Genomic DNA, 21085 nt, shown 5'->3' with positions numbered 1-21085 from the left:
GCCAGGGGTTGAGCATCTGGCCAGGTTAAGTTTGTCTGCTCACAGATTTTTGCCAATTTTGATTTTAGGGTGCCATTGCACCTTTCTACAATGCCTCCACTTTGGGGATGGTATTTGCAGTAATGATGTACATCTATCTGGAGCCAAGTAGTCAGCTCATTTATTACGGAATTCACAAAATGGGTACCGTTATCAGTCTGCAGTTTCTGTGGTATTCCCCATCTTGGAATGATTTCTTTTATTAAAGCTTTAGCCACAGTTTTTGCATCTGCATGTTTAGTGGGTAAAGCCTCTACTCACCGGGAGAACACATCGAAAATTACCAAGCAATAATGGTAGCGTTTAGACAGTGTTAACTCAATGAAGTCCATTTGGAGGTGTTCGAATAGACCCATTGGGTTAGGAGTGACGGCGGTGCTTACCTGAGTACCTTTACCTACATTAAACCTTTGGCATAATGCACATCGTCAGCAGAATTGTTCAGCATATGCAGAGAACCCTGTGGTTTCCCAATGCCACTCGACATCCTGAGTCATAGCGTCTTTTCCTGCGTGATCCAGGCCATGTGCCATTTTTGCCATTCCTGGAAAAGAAGCCTTTGGGAGGAAAGGTTTGTTAGTTTGCTTATGGGTCCAGACCCCGTCAGAGAGGGATCCTTCTCAGGACCACTTTATCCTTTCTCAGTCAGTGGCGGCACTCTGTAAAGAAATAATTTGATTATCAGTGTCTTTGTCATCCTTCTGTTGAAATAAAGAGACTTGTGTGTTATTATAGGCAGCCTGTTTAGCAAAGTGATCAGTCAGTTTGTTTCCTTGGCTGACTGGGTCTCGTTTCCCAGTATGGGCTTGGCATTTAACTATTGCCAGTTTTGATGGTTTTGTTATAGCTTTGAGAAGGGATTCCACTAATTTCTGATGTTGTATGGGCTTATCAGTACTGGTTTTGAATCCCCTTAATTTCCATAATGCCCCATGATCATGGCAGACTCCGAAGGCGTATCTGTAATCTGTGTAAATGGTTATGACCTTCCCTTCAGACAACTGGCAAGCTCGGGTGAGAGCTATTAGCTCAGCTGCTTGTGCACTTAAATTAGAAGAGATTCAATTTGCTTCAAGTAAGTGGTCTCCTTTGACCACTGCATAACTAGTGGAGAGTGTCCCTTTGTCCAATCGCAAGGAACAGCCATCCACATATAGTACTTCTCCTGTTTCTACTGGGGTTTCCTGGAGGTCCAGCCTGAGTTTCAGGACTTTTGTTATCTCATCATGGCAGTTGTGTGGTTCCCCCTCTCCCTCAGTGGGAAGTAGGGTAGCCGGATTCAAAGTTGAGAATCTTTCAATAGTGACATTTGACAGAGTACATTTTGATAGTGTATTGCCCTGGCAGTAGTGAGATGTGAGGTTTTGGCCTGGACTAAGATCGAGTGAACAGCGTGAGGCACTTTTACTGTCAGGGGACTCATGAGTACAATATCCGTGCTTGCCAGCACAGCCTCCATCGTTGCTGCTACTGCTCTAAGACAAGTCGGAAGTCCCATATCCACTGGATCCAGTTTTTTTTTTGAAAAGTAAGCTACTGGCCTCTGTTTTTCTCCATGGAGCTGTGTTAATGCTGCGTTCATATATCCCCCCCTTTTCGTCCACGAAGAGAGAGAGTGAATGGACGAGAATAGTCGGGGAGTCCTAAAGCAGGCGCAGAAAGTAGTGCACTTTTTAAATCACATAGAGCCTTCTCAGCCTGCTCATTCCACTGCATGCAGCCAGAAAGAGGAAGGTTGACAGTGTTAGCTAGATTTTGTAAGGGCTGTGCTCTTTCAGAAAAATTTAGGATCAATTGTCGACAATAACCAAGAATGCCTAGTATAGACGTAACCTGTTGTTTTGTGACCGGTCTTGGAAGATTTTGGATGGTGGTTATGTGGTCTTTTGACAGAGCTCTGGTACCACAAGTGATGTCATGCCCCAAGTACTTGACAGTGGTTTGAATTAGCTGCAGCTTTGTCTTAGAGACTTTGTGGCCATTTTCCGCAAGATATCTTAAATAATAATTCCGTATCTTGCGTGCATGCTTCCTCTGTATCGCTACAGAGCAATAAGTCATCGACATAATGTATTAATGCACTTCCCCTGTTAGGCCAGAAGCCTTCCAGGTTTTGAGCAAGTGCCTGTCCGTATACACAAGGAGCCTCTGTATAACCTTGTGGCATAACGGTCCAGGTCCAGCGGCGATTTTGAAAAGTAAACCAGAATTGCGAATCAGGTTGTACAGGAATAGAAAAGAAAGCATTTGCGAGGTCAATAACTGAGAAATAATGTGCAGATGGAGGGATTGTAGACAGAATAGTGGAAAGATTAGGCATGATCAGTGCTCTAGGAAAGATAGCAGAATTGACTTGTCTGAGATCTTGGACAAAGCGCCAAGATCCATCCGCTTTCTTTACTGGCAGAATGGGAGAGTTGACAGGAGAATATTTAAATGGAATAATAGCTCCCCGTTCAACTAGGTCTTTGTGTACAGCAGCAATTCCGAGTTAAGCCTCGGGAGAAAGAGGATATTGTGCACGATGAGGACGGAAGGATGACTTTGGGAAAACCAATAAGGGTTCACAATTTGTGATCATGCCAAAATCGTTTTTTCCCTGAGACCACAGAGTGTCAGTAATTGTAGTCAGCCAAGGAAAAAAGTCTGTTTGCGCGGAATACACAGACGGAGACAAGTGACAAAGGGAACGAACGACTGGCAGGTCGATTTGGATTGACACCTTAGTAACCAGGTGATAAGTGGTGACAAATTCCTGGTGCGACGAATTTCCAATCAGTCCTATTTTTACATGTTTCAGGCCATTCCCCAATTTCATCCCAACGAGCGGTGTTGGACTTCGCCAGGGAAACATGGGGGACTGCACCTCCTAGATAGAAATTGTTCTGTAAGTGTGTGAGGTGAAATGAAGCAGCAGCTTTAGTGGATGAGAGAAAAATACAGGAGATGTAAAGACTCTCTGGGCAAGGGGCTGAGGAAAGAAAATATTCTAACCAAGGCATGTCAACTTCAGTGGGGAAATATTGGGCAGTACAGTGGAGAGTGTCGGGGACTTGGAGGTGGGGAAAAAGGCAGGAAGGGAATGTATGGAGGGCTTTAAGGAGGAGGGTGTGTGGGGAAATGTTTAGGGTCCAGGCAGCAAAAGAACGGCAAGGGGGTCGGAGAGTTTGACACAGGAGCTTAGGAATGGAGCAGTAGAATCCTTGTTCAGATAAGGAAATTGAAACAGACAGTTTGGTCATGAGATCTCATCCCAATAAGTTAACAGGACACAGATGATTTAACAGGAATCGATGTGTCAAAGTTGAACTATCAGTAGAAAGTTGAACTTGAAGAGGCTTCGATACTGATAGAGTATGAGGTTGTCTTGTGGCAGTGAGGACCTTCACAGTGTCTTTCGAGGCAGGGACCTCCAACAGCAATAAAGTTGAGCAGGTAGCTCCAGTGTCCACAAGGAAAACAGTTTCCTTGCCATTCACTATCAAAGTCAGTAAAGGGTCTGCATCAGCATGATGGGTGAGGAAGAGAAGCTGGAAAAAAATGGCTGGGGGTCCCTGCTAATTCCTAGGACCAGGGAATGTCACTGGATTCCAGGAGTGGAGGTGGACACTTGATTGGACAGTTGCGTCTGAAATGGCCATGCACACCGCAGTTGTAGCAGGTGTAAGGTGTGATGATTTAGGCATCTGGGTGAACGGGTTGGTGGGCGTGGAGGGCTGGAGCCCACGTCCCCTTCCACGTCCTCTCCCTCGGAAGGAGTTGCCACGGTTACAGCCTTGGAATCCTCTGCCCCTGCTCGTTCCCACGGTGTAATACTGAAGCTGTGCCGCTATCAGTTTAGTCTGCTTATCAGATTCTTTTTGTTTAGATTGTCTCTCAGCATGCTCAGCATGGCGTTTCACTTTCTCAAAAGTAGCACTTTACCAGCCTATGCAAGACGTTTGGACTGTGTTCTGTATGCCACTTCTTAATCCCGAAACGAAAGGGGGAACGGCAATGTGGTTTCGATCTTCGCTTTATTGCAAACCAGAATGATTTGCCATCAGGTCTTGAATGCTATGAGCCCATTCATCGACCATCTCATCTTTCCGCTGCTTGGCAGCCGATATGAGTGACCAGTCTGTTCCCTTTTTGTATTTTCCAGCAATCACTGTCTTTAATAATTCCCATTGTTCTAAAAATTGGGGCTCCTGATTATCACTATTCAAGGATTCATCCCATCTCCAGGCATTACCATCCCCTCTGGTCTCACAATTTATTGTTGCCCAGGTGGTGCCTAGCTTTCGGAGCAGCACCTGCATCCTCTCGCAGCATTTGGCTTATACATGTTGTCCAGCTGCTGAAGCGATTCAATGAATTTTAAGCCGCCGACTCCCTTGGGATCTGGCAGTTCAGACGCCACATCTTTTAATTCTTGGATGTCCCAATTTCGATGTAGCATGACAGTGGTTGGGATTATTAGCTCCTGCGGGTTGATTGGGGTTGTGCCTGGGGTTGGGGACTTGTATTAAAGGGCAAGAAAACTCAGCTCCGGGATTCTGATGCTTTGGGGAAATGAAGCTGCATCCCAATCGGGGGCTTAGGTGTGATTGTAATGTTCGGCTTCTTGTATGGCTAGAAATCGGGGATTGGAGTGAAGTATGTGGCTGGGGTGTTAGTATTGCCTTCAGACCGGGCGCCTCGGTCTTCGTCATCTGGGTCGGAATGAGAAGACGAGTCATAGTGAAATAGTGGATCTGCTCCGGGTGGATCATCGGCTACTAGAGGAGCCGGTGGGGCATTTGGGGCAGGAGGAGGAGGTGGGGAGTCAATACTTGGGTAAAGAGGATTCTTTTTTTCCCCGATTTCTTTCGCCCGTTATTTGGATCTGGCTCTGTCTTAGTCTTTTGTAATGCTAGCAGCATCTCTTCTTTTTCTTTTTGGGTCTTAACTTCAGCAGAAAGCGTCTCATTGCGCTTCTGCATTGCCTCAATTGCTCGATCTTTAATTACTAGTTCTCATTTATCAAACATATCCATCCTATAGGGACCCCTTTGCCAACAGCTTTGGGTGTTTCTGCATAGGATTTTTCTAATTTCTTGGATTTCTGAAATATCCACAGTTCCCTCAATTGGCCATCTACCATGCTTTGTTTATTCAATTTTTTACACGCTTTCTTAAAGTCTAACCCTGTTTTCTTTTCCACTAAGTTTCTAGGTGATCCTCCCTTTGGACTCTTACTGGGGATTGGTAAGCCCTCTGAAAATAATCCATTCAACAGAGACTTTTGATTTCCTAAAGGGATCTTGACCGGTTTACTATTTGTTTTTCCCATTACTGGATAGCACCAATACTGCAAGGCATAAGGTTTCAGCCCCTGCAGTTTTCTGCCTCCGGTCCCTTCTGTTTCCCGGATCACTATCTGCTGCTTCAAGGCTGTAGCGGACTAACAGTCTTGTTGACCACTGCATCTGGGGCTTCGACTTTTCAGTGCCAACACCCTTCTTCAGTCGTCTAACCGCTTGTTATCGCTTATGGTGTCCACAGCAGATTAACCCAATGGAGCAGGAATATGACCAGACCGTAGAGGCAAAAGAGTCTCGCCCTCCCGCAACAGTGCTTTGATGTTCCGCCCGTGAGGTGTTTTCCCTCTTATCTATTCTTCCCACTCCCCGCCTTATTTTATTTTATTTTTCCGAGCCGGTAAAAGACTCCATCCCGTTTCAGGGAGCGTACTAACTAAGCATTCTTAACACCTCACTTATTCGGCGCCCAGATCAAAAGTGCTCCTTTTCTACTTTCTGTTCTTCCAACCCCTTCTTTCTTTCTTATTTCTTTCAATTCCTAGGGGCGTACTCATTAACTATTCTGGCACCTTTATTTCCGTCTGGAGGCGCCTTAATCAGTTAAGACTATCTTTCCCACTCAAGAAGACCCCAGGTACTCGCCAAGAATTTTCCTCCCGTCTGGAAGTTCTCAGTTCACTCGACTGTCAGGAAAAAATCAGAGGTGGACAAGGGCTCCTTATGCGGGAGTCGGCAGAGGAAGGCCAGTCCTAACTTTTTCTGGAGCTTGTCCTCCCGACTCGGCCGGAATTGGTCCTTTTACTGGTCTTCTGGACGATCCCGCTCAAGGAGTTGCTTGGCTGTTTCTGTCCTCACACGGGGCACCAAAAACTGTGAACGTTGAAGTCGAAAAACACCAATTTAAAAATAAAAAGCAATTTCTTTTTTCTTGGTGAATTAAAAAGACTGAGAGACATCCCCCACCCCAGCTCAGTAAACTGATTTGGGTTCAGACAGACTGCTCTCAAAAGAAAGAAATTTCTCTCTTTTGTCACCTAGCTTGTTCATTAGGCAAAGAGAGAAAAAACAGTTAATTTTGAGGTCATACCTAGATTGCTGGAAGTTACAGTTACATCATGATTTATTACATACAGGAGTATCCCAAAATAAAGAGTTATCAGGCACTTGCATTCCTAAGGAATATGCCATTCTCGGTATATACACACAAGACCAATTTAAGCAGTTTCTCATAGTTCTTTACATTAGTTATAAAGAGATTACATTCTTCTAGTTTTAATATCTTCATTACATTATAATTGTTTGGTTAGATTAATAACTTATTTATTAATTCATAAGTGACATGTTTTCTTATATTTTTAAACAAGAGTAAAGAAACAATCACATTAATTTATAATATCACAGGGTGTTCTGTTAGTATCAAGAGGTCAGCATTTTCACATAAAAGAATGTAAGTTAATCATATAATTCTGTGCACAAGCTTAATTCTTTTTCTACCTAAATGAAGAACAAATGCATATTGAAATAATAAATCTTATAGCTCTCTGCCGCATGATTAATACAAAGTACAGTCATTGGTATTTGTGAGTTAAATACTTATAATCATCTGCGGTGGGCTGGCGCCCTGCCCGGGGTCTGCTTCCTGCCTTGCGCCCTGTGTTGGCTGGGATTGGCTCCAGTAGACCTCCGTGATCCTGTAGTTAGGATATAGCAGGTTGAATAATGGATGGATGAATGAATACTTATAATCATTACAGTTAATAATGTTTTTTCTTCTTTCTCACATTTGTTGCATAAATTAGCAAAAATACTGCCAACTGGAATAATGGGTAGGGAGAATAATTACACTTCTGTTTCATAGAATTTTGTCATTATATTAGGAAGGTAAACACTGTAAGCTACCTGGCTGACTGGCGAGTTAAATACAGAGGTATTAGAGACTTGTTAGGTTTTAGTGCAACTCAAAGAAAATGTATTTTGCACGTGTGATATGACATTGATTTGATCTTCTTACAGAAACATGACATGGAAAAAAAAGAGCGTAATTTTTAGCTTCACTACTTTTCTTTAGTATTGCCCCAGGGCTACCATTAACCCCCCCCCCCCCTCACTCCTGTGTCTGTCTTGGTATGTATAAATCAAGGAAATGAATACCAGTACCACATACTGAAATGTGACAAGGTGTTGTAAAATGTATAATTTAAGATGTTTAAATAACATTTTATTTCTTTAAAATTTTTAAAAGTAGTATATAAATGCAGTACTGGATGTGAGTGTAATTCTTTAGGTTTACACTTAACCTTTTTGTATTATTGTTTTGTAATGTAAAAAACAAAACAATTGCATGAAAAAGCACTACCTGGCATGATCACCTTGTTGCCTGCCCTGGATGTGACAGTATTTTTGAATGCGTTAAACAGCCCACATTAATCGCAAAAATTTACACGGTAACTTCCCCAGGCCTAATTTAAATTGAGTAAAACTCTGCCATAGATAATAAACTGCTAAAGAAGAAGCAGAAAAAAGCTGCATATAGGCAGGCAGTATAAAGTACTGGTTAAGGCTTTGGACTTCAAACCCTGAGGTTGTGGATTGAAATCCTGCTACTGACACAGCGTGACCTTGAGCAAGTCACTTGACCTGCCTGTGCGCAAAAAATAAATGTATCCAATTGTATTACAAATTTTGTAAGTTGCCTTGGATAAAGGTGTCAGCCTCATAAGTAAATGTAAAACTAATAAACCCCTAAGTTAACTGTGGAGGTTATAAGAGCAATGGCTGAAAAGAATTCTAGGAAAGCTAAAAGGGGAGAGATACTGTAGAAAAGGCAATGGCTGACCAAAGAAGATTCTCTGAATATTTTAGCAGTAAAGAATAGTCAAGAAGGAGGTGACATACATTAATAATGGTAAGGTTGACCTGAAGTATACAGACTGAAATTGTGAGTGCTCTGAATGTGCACTTTTCTGAAGTTTACACTAAGGCTGTTAGGTTGAACGTGTCTATTTGAAAATAATTTGAATTTATTTGAAAAAGGTCTAATTTGAAGACAAAAGCTGACATTTGAGTGTAAAAGAACAGCTGTGTGTTTTACTAACACTGATTTTGGAATCGGTTAATCTAGACGCACTTTACAGCTATGGTATTTTACTGATTTGTGCTTGCAATTCATATTCAGTATTAGTCTGTTCACACTGGGGAAATTCCAAAGGATTGAAAGCTAGCAGATATTGTCCAATTATATAAAAGTGTGATTCTGCTGATTGAAGTAACTATAGACTTGTAAGCCTAACATGCAATGGGGGTTAAAAATGGAGGCAATTATTAAGGAAAGATCATGTATTATATATCAAAAACATGTTTTAGATGGGGCGATAATGTTTCATGAATACGCTGGAATTTTGTGATGTGGCAAGAAAATTAGATATCTCTATGATGTTTAATTTTCAAAAGGCTTTTAATAAGGTACAAAATTGGAGGCTAGTCTTCTTCTTCTTTCAGCTGCTCCCGTTAGGGGTTGCCACAGCGGATCATCTTCTTCCATATCTTTCTGTCCCCTGCATGTCCTCTCTCACCACATCCAAAAACCTTCTCTTAGGCCTTCCTCTTTTTCTCTTGCCTGGCAGCTCTATCCTTAGCATCCTTCTCCCAATATATTCAGCATTTGGTTCTCTGCACATGTCCAAACCAATGCAATCTTGCCTCTCTGACTTTGTCTCCCAACCGTCCAGCTTGAGCTGACCCTCTAATATACTCATTTCTAATCCTATCCATCCTTGTCACACCCAGTGCAAATCTTAGCATCTTTAACTCTGCTACCTCCAGCTCTGTCTCTTGCTTTCTGGTCAGTGCCACCGTCTCCAACCCATATAACATAGCTGGTCTCACTACCGTTCTGTAGACCTTCCCTTTCACTCTTGCTGATATCTGTCTGTCACAAATCACTCCTGACACACTTCTCCACCCATTCCACCCTGCCTGCACTCTCTTTTTCACCTCTGTTCCACAATCCCCATTACTCTGTACTGTTGATCCCAAGTATTTAAACTCATCCACCTTTGCCAGCTCTACTACTTGCATCCTCACCATTCCGCTGTACCTTCCTCTCATTTACACACATGTATTCTGTTTGTTCCTACTGATCTTCATTCCTTTCCTCTCTAGAGCATATCTCCACCTCTCCAGGGTCTCCTCAACCTTCTCCCTACCATCGCTACAGATCACAATGTCATCAGCAAACATCATAGTCCACGGGGACTCATGTCTAATCTTGTCTGTCAACCTGTCCATCACCATTGCAAATAAGAAAGGGCTCAGAGCCGATCCCTGATGTAATCCCACCTCCACCTTGAATGCATCCGTCGCTCCTACCGCAGACTTCAACACGGTCACACTTCCCTCGTACATATCATGTACAACTCTTACATACTTCTCTGCCACTCCCAACTTCCTCATAAAATACCACAGCTCCTCTCGAGGCACCCTGTCATATGCTTTCTCCAGGCCCACAAAGTCGCAATGCAACTCCTTCTGGCCTTCTCTATACTTCTCCATCAACACCCTCAGAGCAAACATCGCATCTGTGGTGCTCTTTGTTGGCATGAAGCCATACTGCTGCTCACTAATCATCACCTCACTTCTTAACCTAGCTTCTACTACTCTTTCCCATAACTTCGTGCTGTGGCTCATCAATTTTATCTCCCTGTAGTTACTACAGTTCTGCACATCTCCATTATTCTTAAATATCGGCACCAGTACACTTCTTCTTCACTCCTCAGGCATCCTCTCACTTTCCAAGATTCCATTAAACAATCTGGTTAAAAACTCCACTCCCATCTCTCCTAAACACCTCCATGCTTCCACAGGTATATCATCTGGACCAACGGCTTTTCCATTCTTCATCCTCTTCATAGCTGTCTTTACTTCCTCCTTGCTAATCCATTGCATACCCTGATTCACTATTTCCACATCATCCAACCTCTTCTCTCTCTCGTTCTCTTCATTCATCAGTCACTCAAAGTACTCTTTCCATCTGCTCAACACACTCTCCTCACTTGTGAGTACGTTTCCATCTTTATCCTTTATTACCCTAACCTGCTGCACATCTTTCCCAGCTCGGTCCCTTTGTCAAGCCAATCGGTACAGGTCCTTCTCTCCCTCCTTAGTGTCCAACCTCTCATACATCTCATCATATGCCTTTTCCTTAGCCTTCACCACCTCTCTCTTCACCTTGCGCCTTATCTCCCTGTACTCTTGTCTACTTTCTGCATCTCTCTGACTATCCCACTTCTTCTTTGCCATCTTCTTCCTCTGTATACTCTCCTGTACTTCCCCATTCCACCACCAGGTTTCTCTTTTCCTCCTTCCTCTGTCCAGATGTCACGCCAAGCACCCTTCTTGCTGTCACCCTTACTACATCTGCTGTAGTTTCCCAACTGTCTGGTAACTCTTCACTACCACCCAGTGCCTGTCTCACCTTCTCCCTAAACTCAACCTTGCAGTCTTCCTTTTTCAACTCCCACCTTTTGATCCTTGGCTCTGCCCTCACTCTCTTCCTCTTCTTGATCTCCAATGTCATCCAGCATCCTATGCTGCTTAACTACTCTCTCCCCTGCCACCACTTTGCAGTTTTCAATCTCCTTCAGATTGACTCTTCTGCATAGGATGTAATATACCTGTGTGCATCTTCCTCCACTCTTGCACGTAACTCTATGTTCCTCCCTCTTCTTAAAATACGTATTCACCACAGCTATGTCCATCCTTTTGGCAAAATCCACTATCCTCTGACCTTCTTTATTCCTCTCCTTGACACCATACCTACCCATCACCTCCTCGTCTCCTCTGTTCCCTTCACCAACATGTCCATTGAAATCCGCTCCAATCACCACTTTCTGTCCCTTGGGTACACTGTTCATTACTTCATCCAACTCACTCCAAAAATCTTCTTTCTCATCCATTGCACACCCAGCTTGCGGGGCATATGCACTAACAAAATTCATCATCACACATTGCAAAATTGGAGGCTAGTAATCATACTTAAAGAAGTGGTAATTCAAGGTGCAGGTCATGTTTGCAGGAAATATTAAAGTAAGACTAAGGGCAGATAATGTAAAATCAGCTTAAATTTTAAATAAGTGCCTTGACAACATCCAGGCATGGGCAGTGTTAGTGCAGATGAAATGTATTGTAACTAAAAGTATAGTATTACATGTATGAAGTAAAATTGTTTGAAACGTGAAAGTACATCATATGAGAAAGAACTAGGAGTCATAGTAGATTCATAACTATTACCAGATAGTGTACAGAAGCGATCAAGAAGGCTGTTACAGTATTACGTTATGTAGCACAGTATTACCTTCCTTGACTTGTACACTATACCTAATCTGTATAATGTACTGGTGAGGGCTAATCTAGAGTACTCAGCACAGTTTTAGTCTCCATAGAACAAAAAAAAAAACATAGCAGCACCAAACAAAGCCCAGGGAAAAGTGACATGGCTGTTTCGAGGACTGAGGATTATGAGCTCTGGGAAAGGCTGAAGGAGTTGAACATTTTCATTTCAAGCAACAGATAAGAGGTGATATTATTGAAGTGTTTCTAAATTTTGAGGGGAATTAGCACTGTGAACCTCTGCTGTATATATTTTTTCTTCAACATGAGAGACAGTTGGAAACTTGTTAGGTGCAAATTTTTCACAAATGTAACAGTTTTCCCTCACACAATGGACTTTAAACGCATGGGGTAAATTGCCAAGTGTCGTAGTAGAGAGGGGCACTTCAGGAAGCTTCATATGTTAACAAGATATTATTTCTGACAGTCTTGGTGAATAGGATTGGTGAGTTGTTGTGTTAAATGGCCTGTTCTTGTAAAAATTGTGTATTAATTTGATGCCCTTCATGTCAGACATGCATTTCATCATCCTTGGGTCAAACCAAGTTCTTTCAAATGTCAAAATCAGACTTGAGTGCAAGCTAAACTGCTTGAAGACTTGCATCTTGATAAAATAAAACTGTTGTGAATTGTAGCCAACAATAAAATAAGTATTACACAAGTTATTGGACATTTAGCTAATAGCTGAATTATTCTGGTCAAAATTTAAACCTGCTAGTTAACCACACTATCTAAATAGAGAGACAGCACTGGGCATTTTTTTTTTTATTTTATTTTTTTTTCCCTTTTCCTCCGGGTGAAGTGGTGGCTCTGAGGCTAGGGATCTGCACTGGCAAACGGAAGGTTGCCAGTTTAAATCCCATAAACGTCAGAACTGACTGTACTCTGTTGGCTCTTGAGCAAGGCCATTAACTTGCAATTGCTCCATCCTGGGTATGACGTTAAGCTGCATCCAGTCCTGCAGGTAGGCCCTCCAACCTACAGGGAAAACTTGGGGGTTGGTGGCTGAATTGGCACGCCAGCCACCATAAAAAAAAAACCAAAAAAAAAAAAAAACCATCACACTGTTCATTCCATCTGAACTAGTGTGGTGCTAAGATGTCACCCGTTGTATGGCTGCACTCAGGTCCTATTCTGGGATCTTGAGGTAGTTTGTCATGTGCTGTAAACGGCAATGCTCTGTATCAGTGCATGCTCCTAACCTCCTCCTCCTCGTGGCTGTCAAAGGAACCAGGACCTCCAAATAGTCCTGATTAAATTTCGTCCCATGGACCGTTCACTCATTATAGAAAACAGCATATTTTGTGTAGCATTCTAGTGGATAATAAGAGGTCCCTTCCAACCCATACATCGCAAGACGTCTGTGTACATAGGCAATTAAGTGACATTTTTGACATTTAAGTTGCTCTTTCACAATTTTGGCATTTGTTTATTGCCCTGGTAGCTTACATTTATAAGTGAAGCAGTATTTATACATTTAAAAAAAAAAAACAACAACCCCACAACTCTCTTACAATTAAGACCAGTGAAGCACTAGAAGCAATGTGAAACAAATGCTTTAAATTATATTGTCAGAGATGGAGATTCATTGTCATTTTCTTAGTGTTGTGCCTTTATTAGGGTGATATTAACTGATAATTGAGTGCAATGATCAGTTTAATAGTGAGTGTAACTGCTTTTAATGTTTTGAGCATTTACAGGTTTTTTTTTTTTTTTTTTGACCTCACTTTTAATTTGGTTGTATCTTTTCCTTTTTTCAGTTTATGGCAGACAGTATTAGGATACCATTAAAAGGTAATGTATTCTGCTTGTTGATTTGAACCTTGGTGCAACTATAACACAAACGTGACATATCAGACTTAATTATAGTTCATTCTGGAAGTGAATGATTGGTAGAGTCACAAGTTAATCACTAACATTTTGTTTCTAATGCCAAGTAATTATGCCATATAATTTAAAGTTAAAGTGAAGTCTTATCCTATTTAATTTTTGTAAAAAAGCAAAATGTTTTTTGTTGTCAAACACTAATACATTGTTCATAAATACATAAACAGATTAAGACAATAGTTTCCTTGTTCAGCAAATGCTTCCCTGTAATTGTAATAGTAATGAACTAGTAATGATTCATAGTAATGAATTAATTAGAGACAAGTTAATTGTTAAATGTACACTAAATAGTTTTTCATTTCAATCAAATACTGCAATAAAGTCATGCAGTTATTACATGTTAATGGTATTTTGTTTTTTTTAATTTGCTTTAGAGAACACATTAGATCTATAGGTTTATTTGGTCATTGTTGCCTTATGTACAGAGTACAGTGAAAGTCTCTCTTACAAGTTGTCATCAACATCCACATCTCACCAATCTCAGGTCCCTTGATTAGAGAGTATTTTGAAACCTTTAACTACCTTACCTTGAAACTTTTGACTTCCTTAAAAAGAAAAAAAAAAATCTCCGAACACACTTGTTATAACTTATTGGCAAAAAGGTATATACTAAATGTGATAATGCATTATGTTACTTGTGGCCTTCTGTCAAGATTTGCTCACATGCACCATTTATATTTTGGAAAAATAATGATTAAAAGACTGCATCCAATATGTTTCAAGTATATAATTTATATAATTGGAAGGGAAACTAAAAATATCCTCTATTATAAATTTTGTAGATTGTGAATGCGTGAAATCTTATTGCTGAAAGAAAAAAACAACTGACTTGTTGCTAAAAAAGATTCTATATATATCTATATCTATCTATATATGAGTTTAGGTCAAGTGACTGTGGTGGCCAATTTATGTGCTACACTCCTCCATTACATTCTTTCTTTGGAACAAATACAGCATCTCACAAAAGTGAGTACACCCCTCACATTTTTGTAATTATTTTATTATATCTTTTCATGGGACAACACTGAAGATATGACACTTTGATACAATGTAAAGTAGTCAGTGTACAGCTTGTATAACAGCGTAAATTTGCTGTCCCCTCAAAATAACGTGTCACATGACACCAGGGAGGGAAAATGGCTAATTGGGCACAATTTAGACATTTTTCACTTAGGGGTGTACTCACTTTTGTTGCCAACGGTTTAGACATTAATGGCTGTGTGTTGAGTTATTTTGAGGGGACAGCAAATTTACACTGTTATACAAGCATTACACTGACTACATTGTATCAAAGTGTCATATCTTCAGTGTTGTCCCATGAAAAGTTGTAATAAAATGTTAACAAAAAATTGAGGGGTGTACTCACTTTTGTGAGATACTATAGGTCATACACATCCTGGAAAAGTGTTGCTTTACCTGTTGAAAATCAAATGGAGGGCCAGATGAGATGGCATGTTCTGCATAGTTCTGTTTTAGCCGTGCTGGTTAAATATGCCTACATTTGTAAGGCCTGGCTCATGTCTGTTTGTATGTATATATGTGCATTTTCCTTGCTTTTTTTTAGTTGATTGACATGTGTTTTTAATACACATTAACATACCTAAGTTTGTGTATTGTGCAAATTATGAAATGTTTCTGTCTGTCATTTTGTGCCTAAATAAAGCTGTCTAGTATGGGAGTCCTTTCCTTTCATATTCAGCCATTTGTCAAATTTTGTGGTACTCTGGTTGTACAACACATGGTTTGTCTGTTGTGATGGCAGTTATGGTTACTGGAGTCCTAAAGATGCCTCAGAAACATACACTGAAGTGTATTGGATGCATTCCCCCACAGAAGTAACACCCTTATGTGCTCAGCCTCATCTGCCAGAGAAAGAAAAAAAGATGACTGCTAGAGAATGGAAAAAGGCAGGCCTCTTGTTTGGTGCTTTTTCCTGTGGAAGGAGGTGCTAATATGCACAGTGGTGCATCTATGTGCATAAAATATGCAGTATGTAACTTTTTTTAAACAAATATACTGCACTCCCCTATAGAAAATGCAGAAGTGTGAATGTGCCCTAAATAAATAGCCAACAGTTTCACTAACAAGTCATTCCCAAACTGTAAGACCTGTTATGCCTCATGATGGGAGCCACACATGCAGACATTATCCTTTCATCTGTTCAAGAAGACCTCATGGTTGAAAATAGGAATGTCAAATATGGACTTACCAAACCAAAGTAGAGATTTCCACCAGTCTGATATCAACTACCTGCTTATTTTGACCCAAACAAGTCTCCTATTCTTTGTCTTCTTCAGTGGTGATTACTTTGTAGCAGTTATATCATGAAGGTGTAATTCATGTAGTCTCCTTCAGACAGTTGATGTTGAGATATATGTGGAACTTGAATTCTGAAGCATTTAATTGGGGTATAATCTGAGATGGCTTTAATTTCTCATTTCTGAAGCTGATGACTCTTATAAACCAGTTCTCTGCTGCAGAGGTAATTGGTGGCCTGTCTTTCCAGTGAAGGTCCTCATGGTGGTGGATTTCATCATAATGCTGTAACTTTTAAAGAGGCACATGTAGTATTTATAATGGTATAATGACTGTTCCAGTTATTTTAGTAAAGCTTTAAATCAAATCTACTTGGGGGGGGATTGGGGCATTTAAAAATATTTTTAAACGTATAATTTTTGTTTGAGAAAGAAACTAATATATAGGCATTAAGTTTGCAATGGAATGTGATTACCAAAACATGATGATTAAAGTCTGGAAAAATGTTAGCTGGTCTTGCTAGTTTAGATATTTACTGTAAGCCGATAAGTAGTGTCAGAATATGTGTTATATGATGTTGTTTTCATGGACATAAAAGTAGATTGTGGGCCATTATTTAAGAAAGTAATCCATTACAAATTACTAATTATTTTTGTCAAACTGTACTGGGGTGACTTTTATCATTACTTCTTGGCAAAAAGGTACTACTTTTTAAAGTTACATTGTAAACCTATGAAAATGTGTAAAAATTGGAAAGTAAATTAAAAGCATCCAAGTACAGTACACCCCCAAAATTCGCAGGGGTTACGTTCCTAGAGCACCTGCGAATTGTGAAAAACCGCGAATTTTGGATGTGGTCAAAAAAATGCCTATTTTCATAATTTAAACACTAAATATGCCCCCAAAACACTTTATTAATTTCAAACTCAGCTTAATACATTACCTAAAAATAAAGAGTGTAAAGGTAAACCTGTATACTGTACTGCTATGTCTCCCGCAGTGCTAGAATGTAAAATACCGATGTTACCGCTATATGTACTGTAATTCATGCAAGCGCGTTTTCATTGCCAGAAGCCTTAGACAATGCATCTCATTTCGGCGGCATCTTGGGGCTTTAACCATTAAACTGCCACATAGTTGGGGGTTAATGCATCCCTGGACACCAAATACTTTTTTGCTGCACTTTAAGTAAACATCACAATTAACAAAGAAAAGTAAAATTTTAATGGAGCACATTTTTTTTTCATGCAAAAAGCATCACAATTACTGCAACACTGATCATTTTACACACTGCTAATGAACTGTAAAAACTATTTAAAAAAAAACTATTGGAACAATATGTACAAAGTGCAACTGATGCCATGGATGTAAATCACTGAGCCAACTGCTCTTAAATTGACTGCAAGCAAGCACACAGAGGTAAGCGCTGATGCTTGCAGGCTAGTTTTAGTGCAGCTTGGGTCACAGAATTGCCCACAAACACAGGAGATTGTAGAGACAGGAACTTTATTTAAACACTTCAAACAAACATGTCTCTTTCAGAAGTAAAAGGTGCTCATCATGCAGGTTAGTTAACGATTAAACAATAGACAAACATCATAGTGGAGCACAACCCCTGTCTGGGGGAGGAGAGAGAAACAAAGCAATCAGCCAAAAAGGACAGGTATGGTTCAGGCTTTTAAGTAAGCGTAGCGTCGCTCGAGAAGCCACAATCAAGAAGACGGTAATTTATTTATTTTTATGGTGGAGATTCCAGCCTTGACCCGACGCGCACACTCACAAACAGAGACAAAAACAAAGCAAACTGGTAATCAAACAGCAAATAAAGAATGTAATGAAAACAAATGAAATAAGAAAACAAGATACCACCCCAGTTCCCCTTACGGCGATTACACATTAAATACAAAAAAACACGAACAAAACACACACAGTTAATCATGAAAAAGTTCATGAAAAACGGCAACGGATGAAATGTAATGATGAAAATAGATAGTTCAGAGATCTGCACGTTGAATGAGAATGTACAGATAGTCCTACCAGTAGTTCCTGAAATGGTTAAGACAGGTGGATGGGTTCATGAATCCAGTTACAGGCCTCATGTACACAGGCAGACAATCCAGACACACGAAATGATCCAGGACAAAATGAGTAAGTACAGGTAACCCAACAGAATGCAGACAGACAGGAACTTGAAACACAAATTACAAAAACTTTTTTTTTTGCTTTTGGTCACCAGCCCCCTTTTTATAAGCCATACCGACATCCTTTGACCTCAGCAGCCCTTGCACCCTTAGCAGAAGACTAATCAGAGCCACTGCAGAGACTGCTGGGAGTTGCAGTTTCAACTTCTATTGGCTACTTTCACCATCCCAAGTCTCCGTTTTCTCTGCAGCTGCTTCCTTTTCTCTCTACAGTACAGTATTGCCACGAAAAAAGCCATGAAAATTGCGGAGGATATTTACGGTTTCTGTGAACAATTATTAGTTAGGTTCTAAGGAAAAATCTGCGAATGACTGAGGCCGCGAACTCTGAACCGCAACTTCGCAGGGATCTACTGTATTGTTTCACTATTTTAATGATGAGAAAATAATAAAGAATAATGAATTTAGCTTTTAAACAAGGCAACTATATATTGCCCCTGTTGCATTTTATATATGTGAAGCAGTACAAGTTTAAAAAAAATTCTTAGTAAATAAAAATAAAGTAATATTAATTGGCATGGAAAAGTTTTAATCCCCTTGAAAGTCATAATAATTTTCTGCATGTCAAAAGATTTGTACACATTTTTATCCATTCAGTAATTTCAATGTGAACTCTTACTTTGTAACAATACATTTCCAAAGTCAAAATAAACCATTTTCTGTAGATACGGCCCCCTCCACAACGATTGGAACAGCAAGGCCAATTAGTTTTTGTTGTGCACTGATGACATTTGTGTACGAGATCAAAAAATGAATATAGGAAGAGTGATCAGAGTTTCAGGTTTATTCCCTGGTATTTATATTTAGATATGTTAAACGGCATAGAACATAGCACATTTTGTATCAAACCATACAGTTTTTCAAGTGAGCAAAAATATTGGAATAGAATGTTTTCAACTAAATTAAAGTTAAAAATACTTGATACTTGGTTGCATATCCCTTGCTCACAATAATTGGATCAAGGCTATGACCTCTAGACTCCAAATTTCATGTTCCTTCATTGGTTACACCTTTCCAGGCTTTTACCACAATATCTTTCAGCTGTCTGTTTTGTGGGATTTCTTCCTTCAGTCTTCTCTTCGATAGGTGAAATGCATGTTCATTTGGGTTAAGATCTGATGAGAGGTTTGGCCAGTCCAAAACATTCCTTTTTCTTTTTCTCCTGGTGAAGTTTTTTGAGATGGCATCGTGTTTGGGCTCATTGTCTTGCTGCATAATAAAGTTCCTCCTGATTAGTTTGGATGTATTTCTGCATAAATTGGCAGACAATATGAATTTGTAGACTTCCGAGTTTATTCTTCTACTACCATCATAAAAATGATTGAACCTGTTCCAGAAGCAAGCATGCAAGCCCAAGCCATGATACATCCTCCACCATGTTTCACAGATGAGCTTGTATGTAAGAAGGTCCACATAAAAGCACAGATGGCATTTGCTACAAAGCATGAAAAAATACTTGGTTAAGATGTGAGAGAAGGTTTTTTAATCAGACTAGTCATTAAGCCCGTTACAATAACGGGCACTAGAACAGTAGTCCATAAACATTAGTGGAAACAGTCTATATTAAATGGCAAGGGACCTTTTACCTCATTAAATTTTTTCCGTAAAATGCCTGCAACTTTCTCCGACAGTAATACTGGCTTTGCTGTCCGTAATATGCGTTTAATTTCCTGTGACAACAGTGAGCAATCAGCAGATTCTCCCCAGCAACTGATGTATTGTACGCGAAAATAAATCTACTTTTACTTTACACTTTACCGGGCCAAGCTTCTTAATCGCAAATCTGACATCCTCAAAGTGAACACTTGCACAACAATGGGGAAGCTGGTCTCCGCGTCTCAGTACCCAATTGGATTTTTCATGTTTTCTGTTTTAGGTCTTACCTCATTTACCGAAATCCGATTGGATCTGCCACGCGATATTTTATAGGTCCCGCCCTCTCTGTCTTGCGTGACGCGTCAGGTGGCCTTTGAAGCATCGCTCCGTGCCCCGCGCATGCGCACTTCACCAGAAGACACGGACACATGGACGCACACACGGATTTTATTAAAGAGGATGAGACCGAAATAGAACTTTTTCACCAGACTTCAAAAAGGTATTTATGGTGTACATCTATCACTGCCCAGGCCTCAAGAAACACGATACCTACAGTAAAATATGGCGGTGGCAGCTTCATACAAGGTGGCCCACGAAAAAGTGGCCATGAACAAAGAGTGTGCAAAGAGTGTACATGAGCATGCTGAAACGGGCACAGAAATGTAGGAGATCACTTTCAGCATCTTTTGTAAATGTGAGTACCAAATTTGATCCATTTTTCTCTTCACCACATAATGCAGTTGTCTTGGGGGATGCTTTTCATGTGCTGAGACTAGGAATCTTGTCAGAGTTGAATGGACATTGGATAGATACAAATACCGCAGAATATTGCAGTAGAACTTGTTCCAGTCTACTATGAACCTATGGCTCAGGAGAAGATTCACCTTTCAATATGACAATAACTCTGAAGCATAAGGCCAAAACACTGGAATGGCTCAGAAACAGAAAGGTGACTGTTTTGAGATGGCAAAGTTAAAACCCTCATCTTAACCCTGTTGAGAATCTTATGGCAATATTTGAAAACTGATATCCAGAGGTGCTATCCCATCAGCCAAAAGGATCTCTGTAAATTCTGCCAAGAAGAATGGGGAAAAAATCACTCCTGAACAATGTGCAAAACTGCTACATACATACCCCTAAAGAATGAATGCTGTTATTATAGCAGAAGGGTTCTCAAAAAACTATTAATATGTATTTGTTGAATACTAATGCAAAAAAACATCTTTTTAAGTTTTTATTTTTTGAGTTCACATTCAAAATACTGAGTGGATAAATATATGTACAGATCTTTTGTCCTGCAGAAAGTTATGATGACTTTCAAGAGGATTTAATACTTTTGCATGTCAAGGTAAAAACAAAACGAGCTAACCACTCCACCACTTGCAAATATTTATAGTTAAATAGTTGTAGAGAAAAGCCAAGCAAAATGACACT

General features: G+C 40.2%; 1 protein-coding gene across 2 annotated transcripts in view; it reads left to right on the top strand.

Annotated features, from left to right (window-relative positions):
• The window catches only part of senp7 (SUMO specific peptidase 7), a 223897-nt gene that overhangs the window by 108056 nt on the left and 94756 nt on the right, over positions 1–21085 (top strand). For both annotated transcript variants that reach the window (XM_051926068.1, XM_051926069.1), the window contains one exon: positions 13472–13505. In XM_051926068.1, coding sequence (XP_051782028.1) covers positions 13472–13505 — 34 coding nt within the window. The remainder of the gene's footprint in view (positions 1–13471; positions 13506–21085) is intronic.

This window comes from Erpetoichthys calabaricus, chromosome 4 (genome assembly GCF_900747795.2).
Source record: "Erpetoichthys calabaricus chromosome 4, fErpCal1.3, whole genome shotgun sequence".
In the NCBI taxonomy this organism is placed as follows: Eukaryota; Metazoa; Chordata; class Cladistia; order Polypteriformes; family Polypteridae; genus Erpetoichthys; species Erpetoichthys calabaricus.
This window is presented reverse-complemented; position numbering and strand designations above follow the sequence as displayed.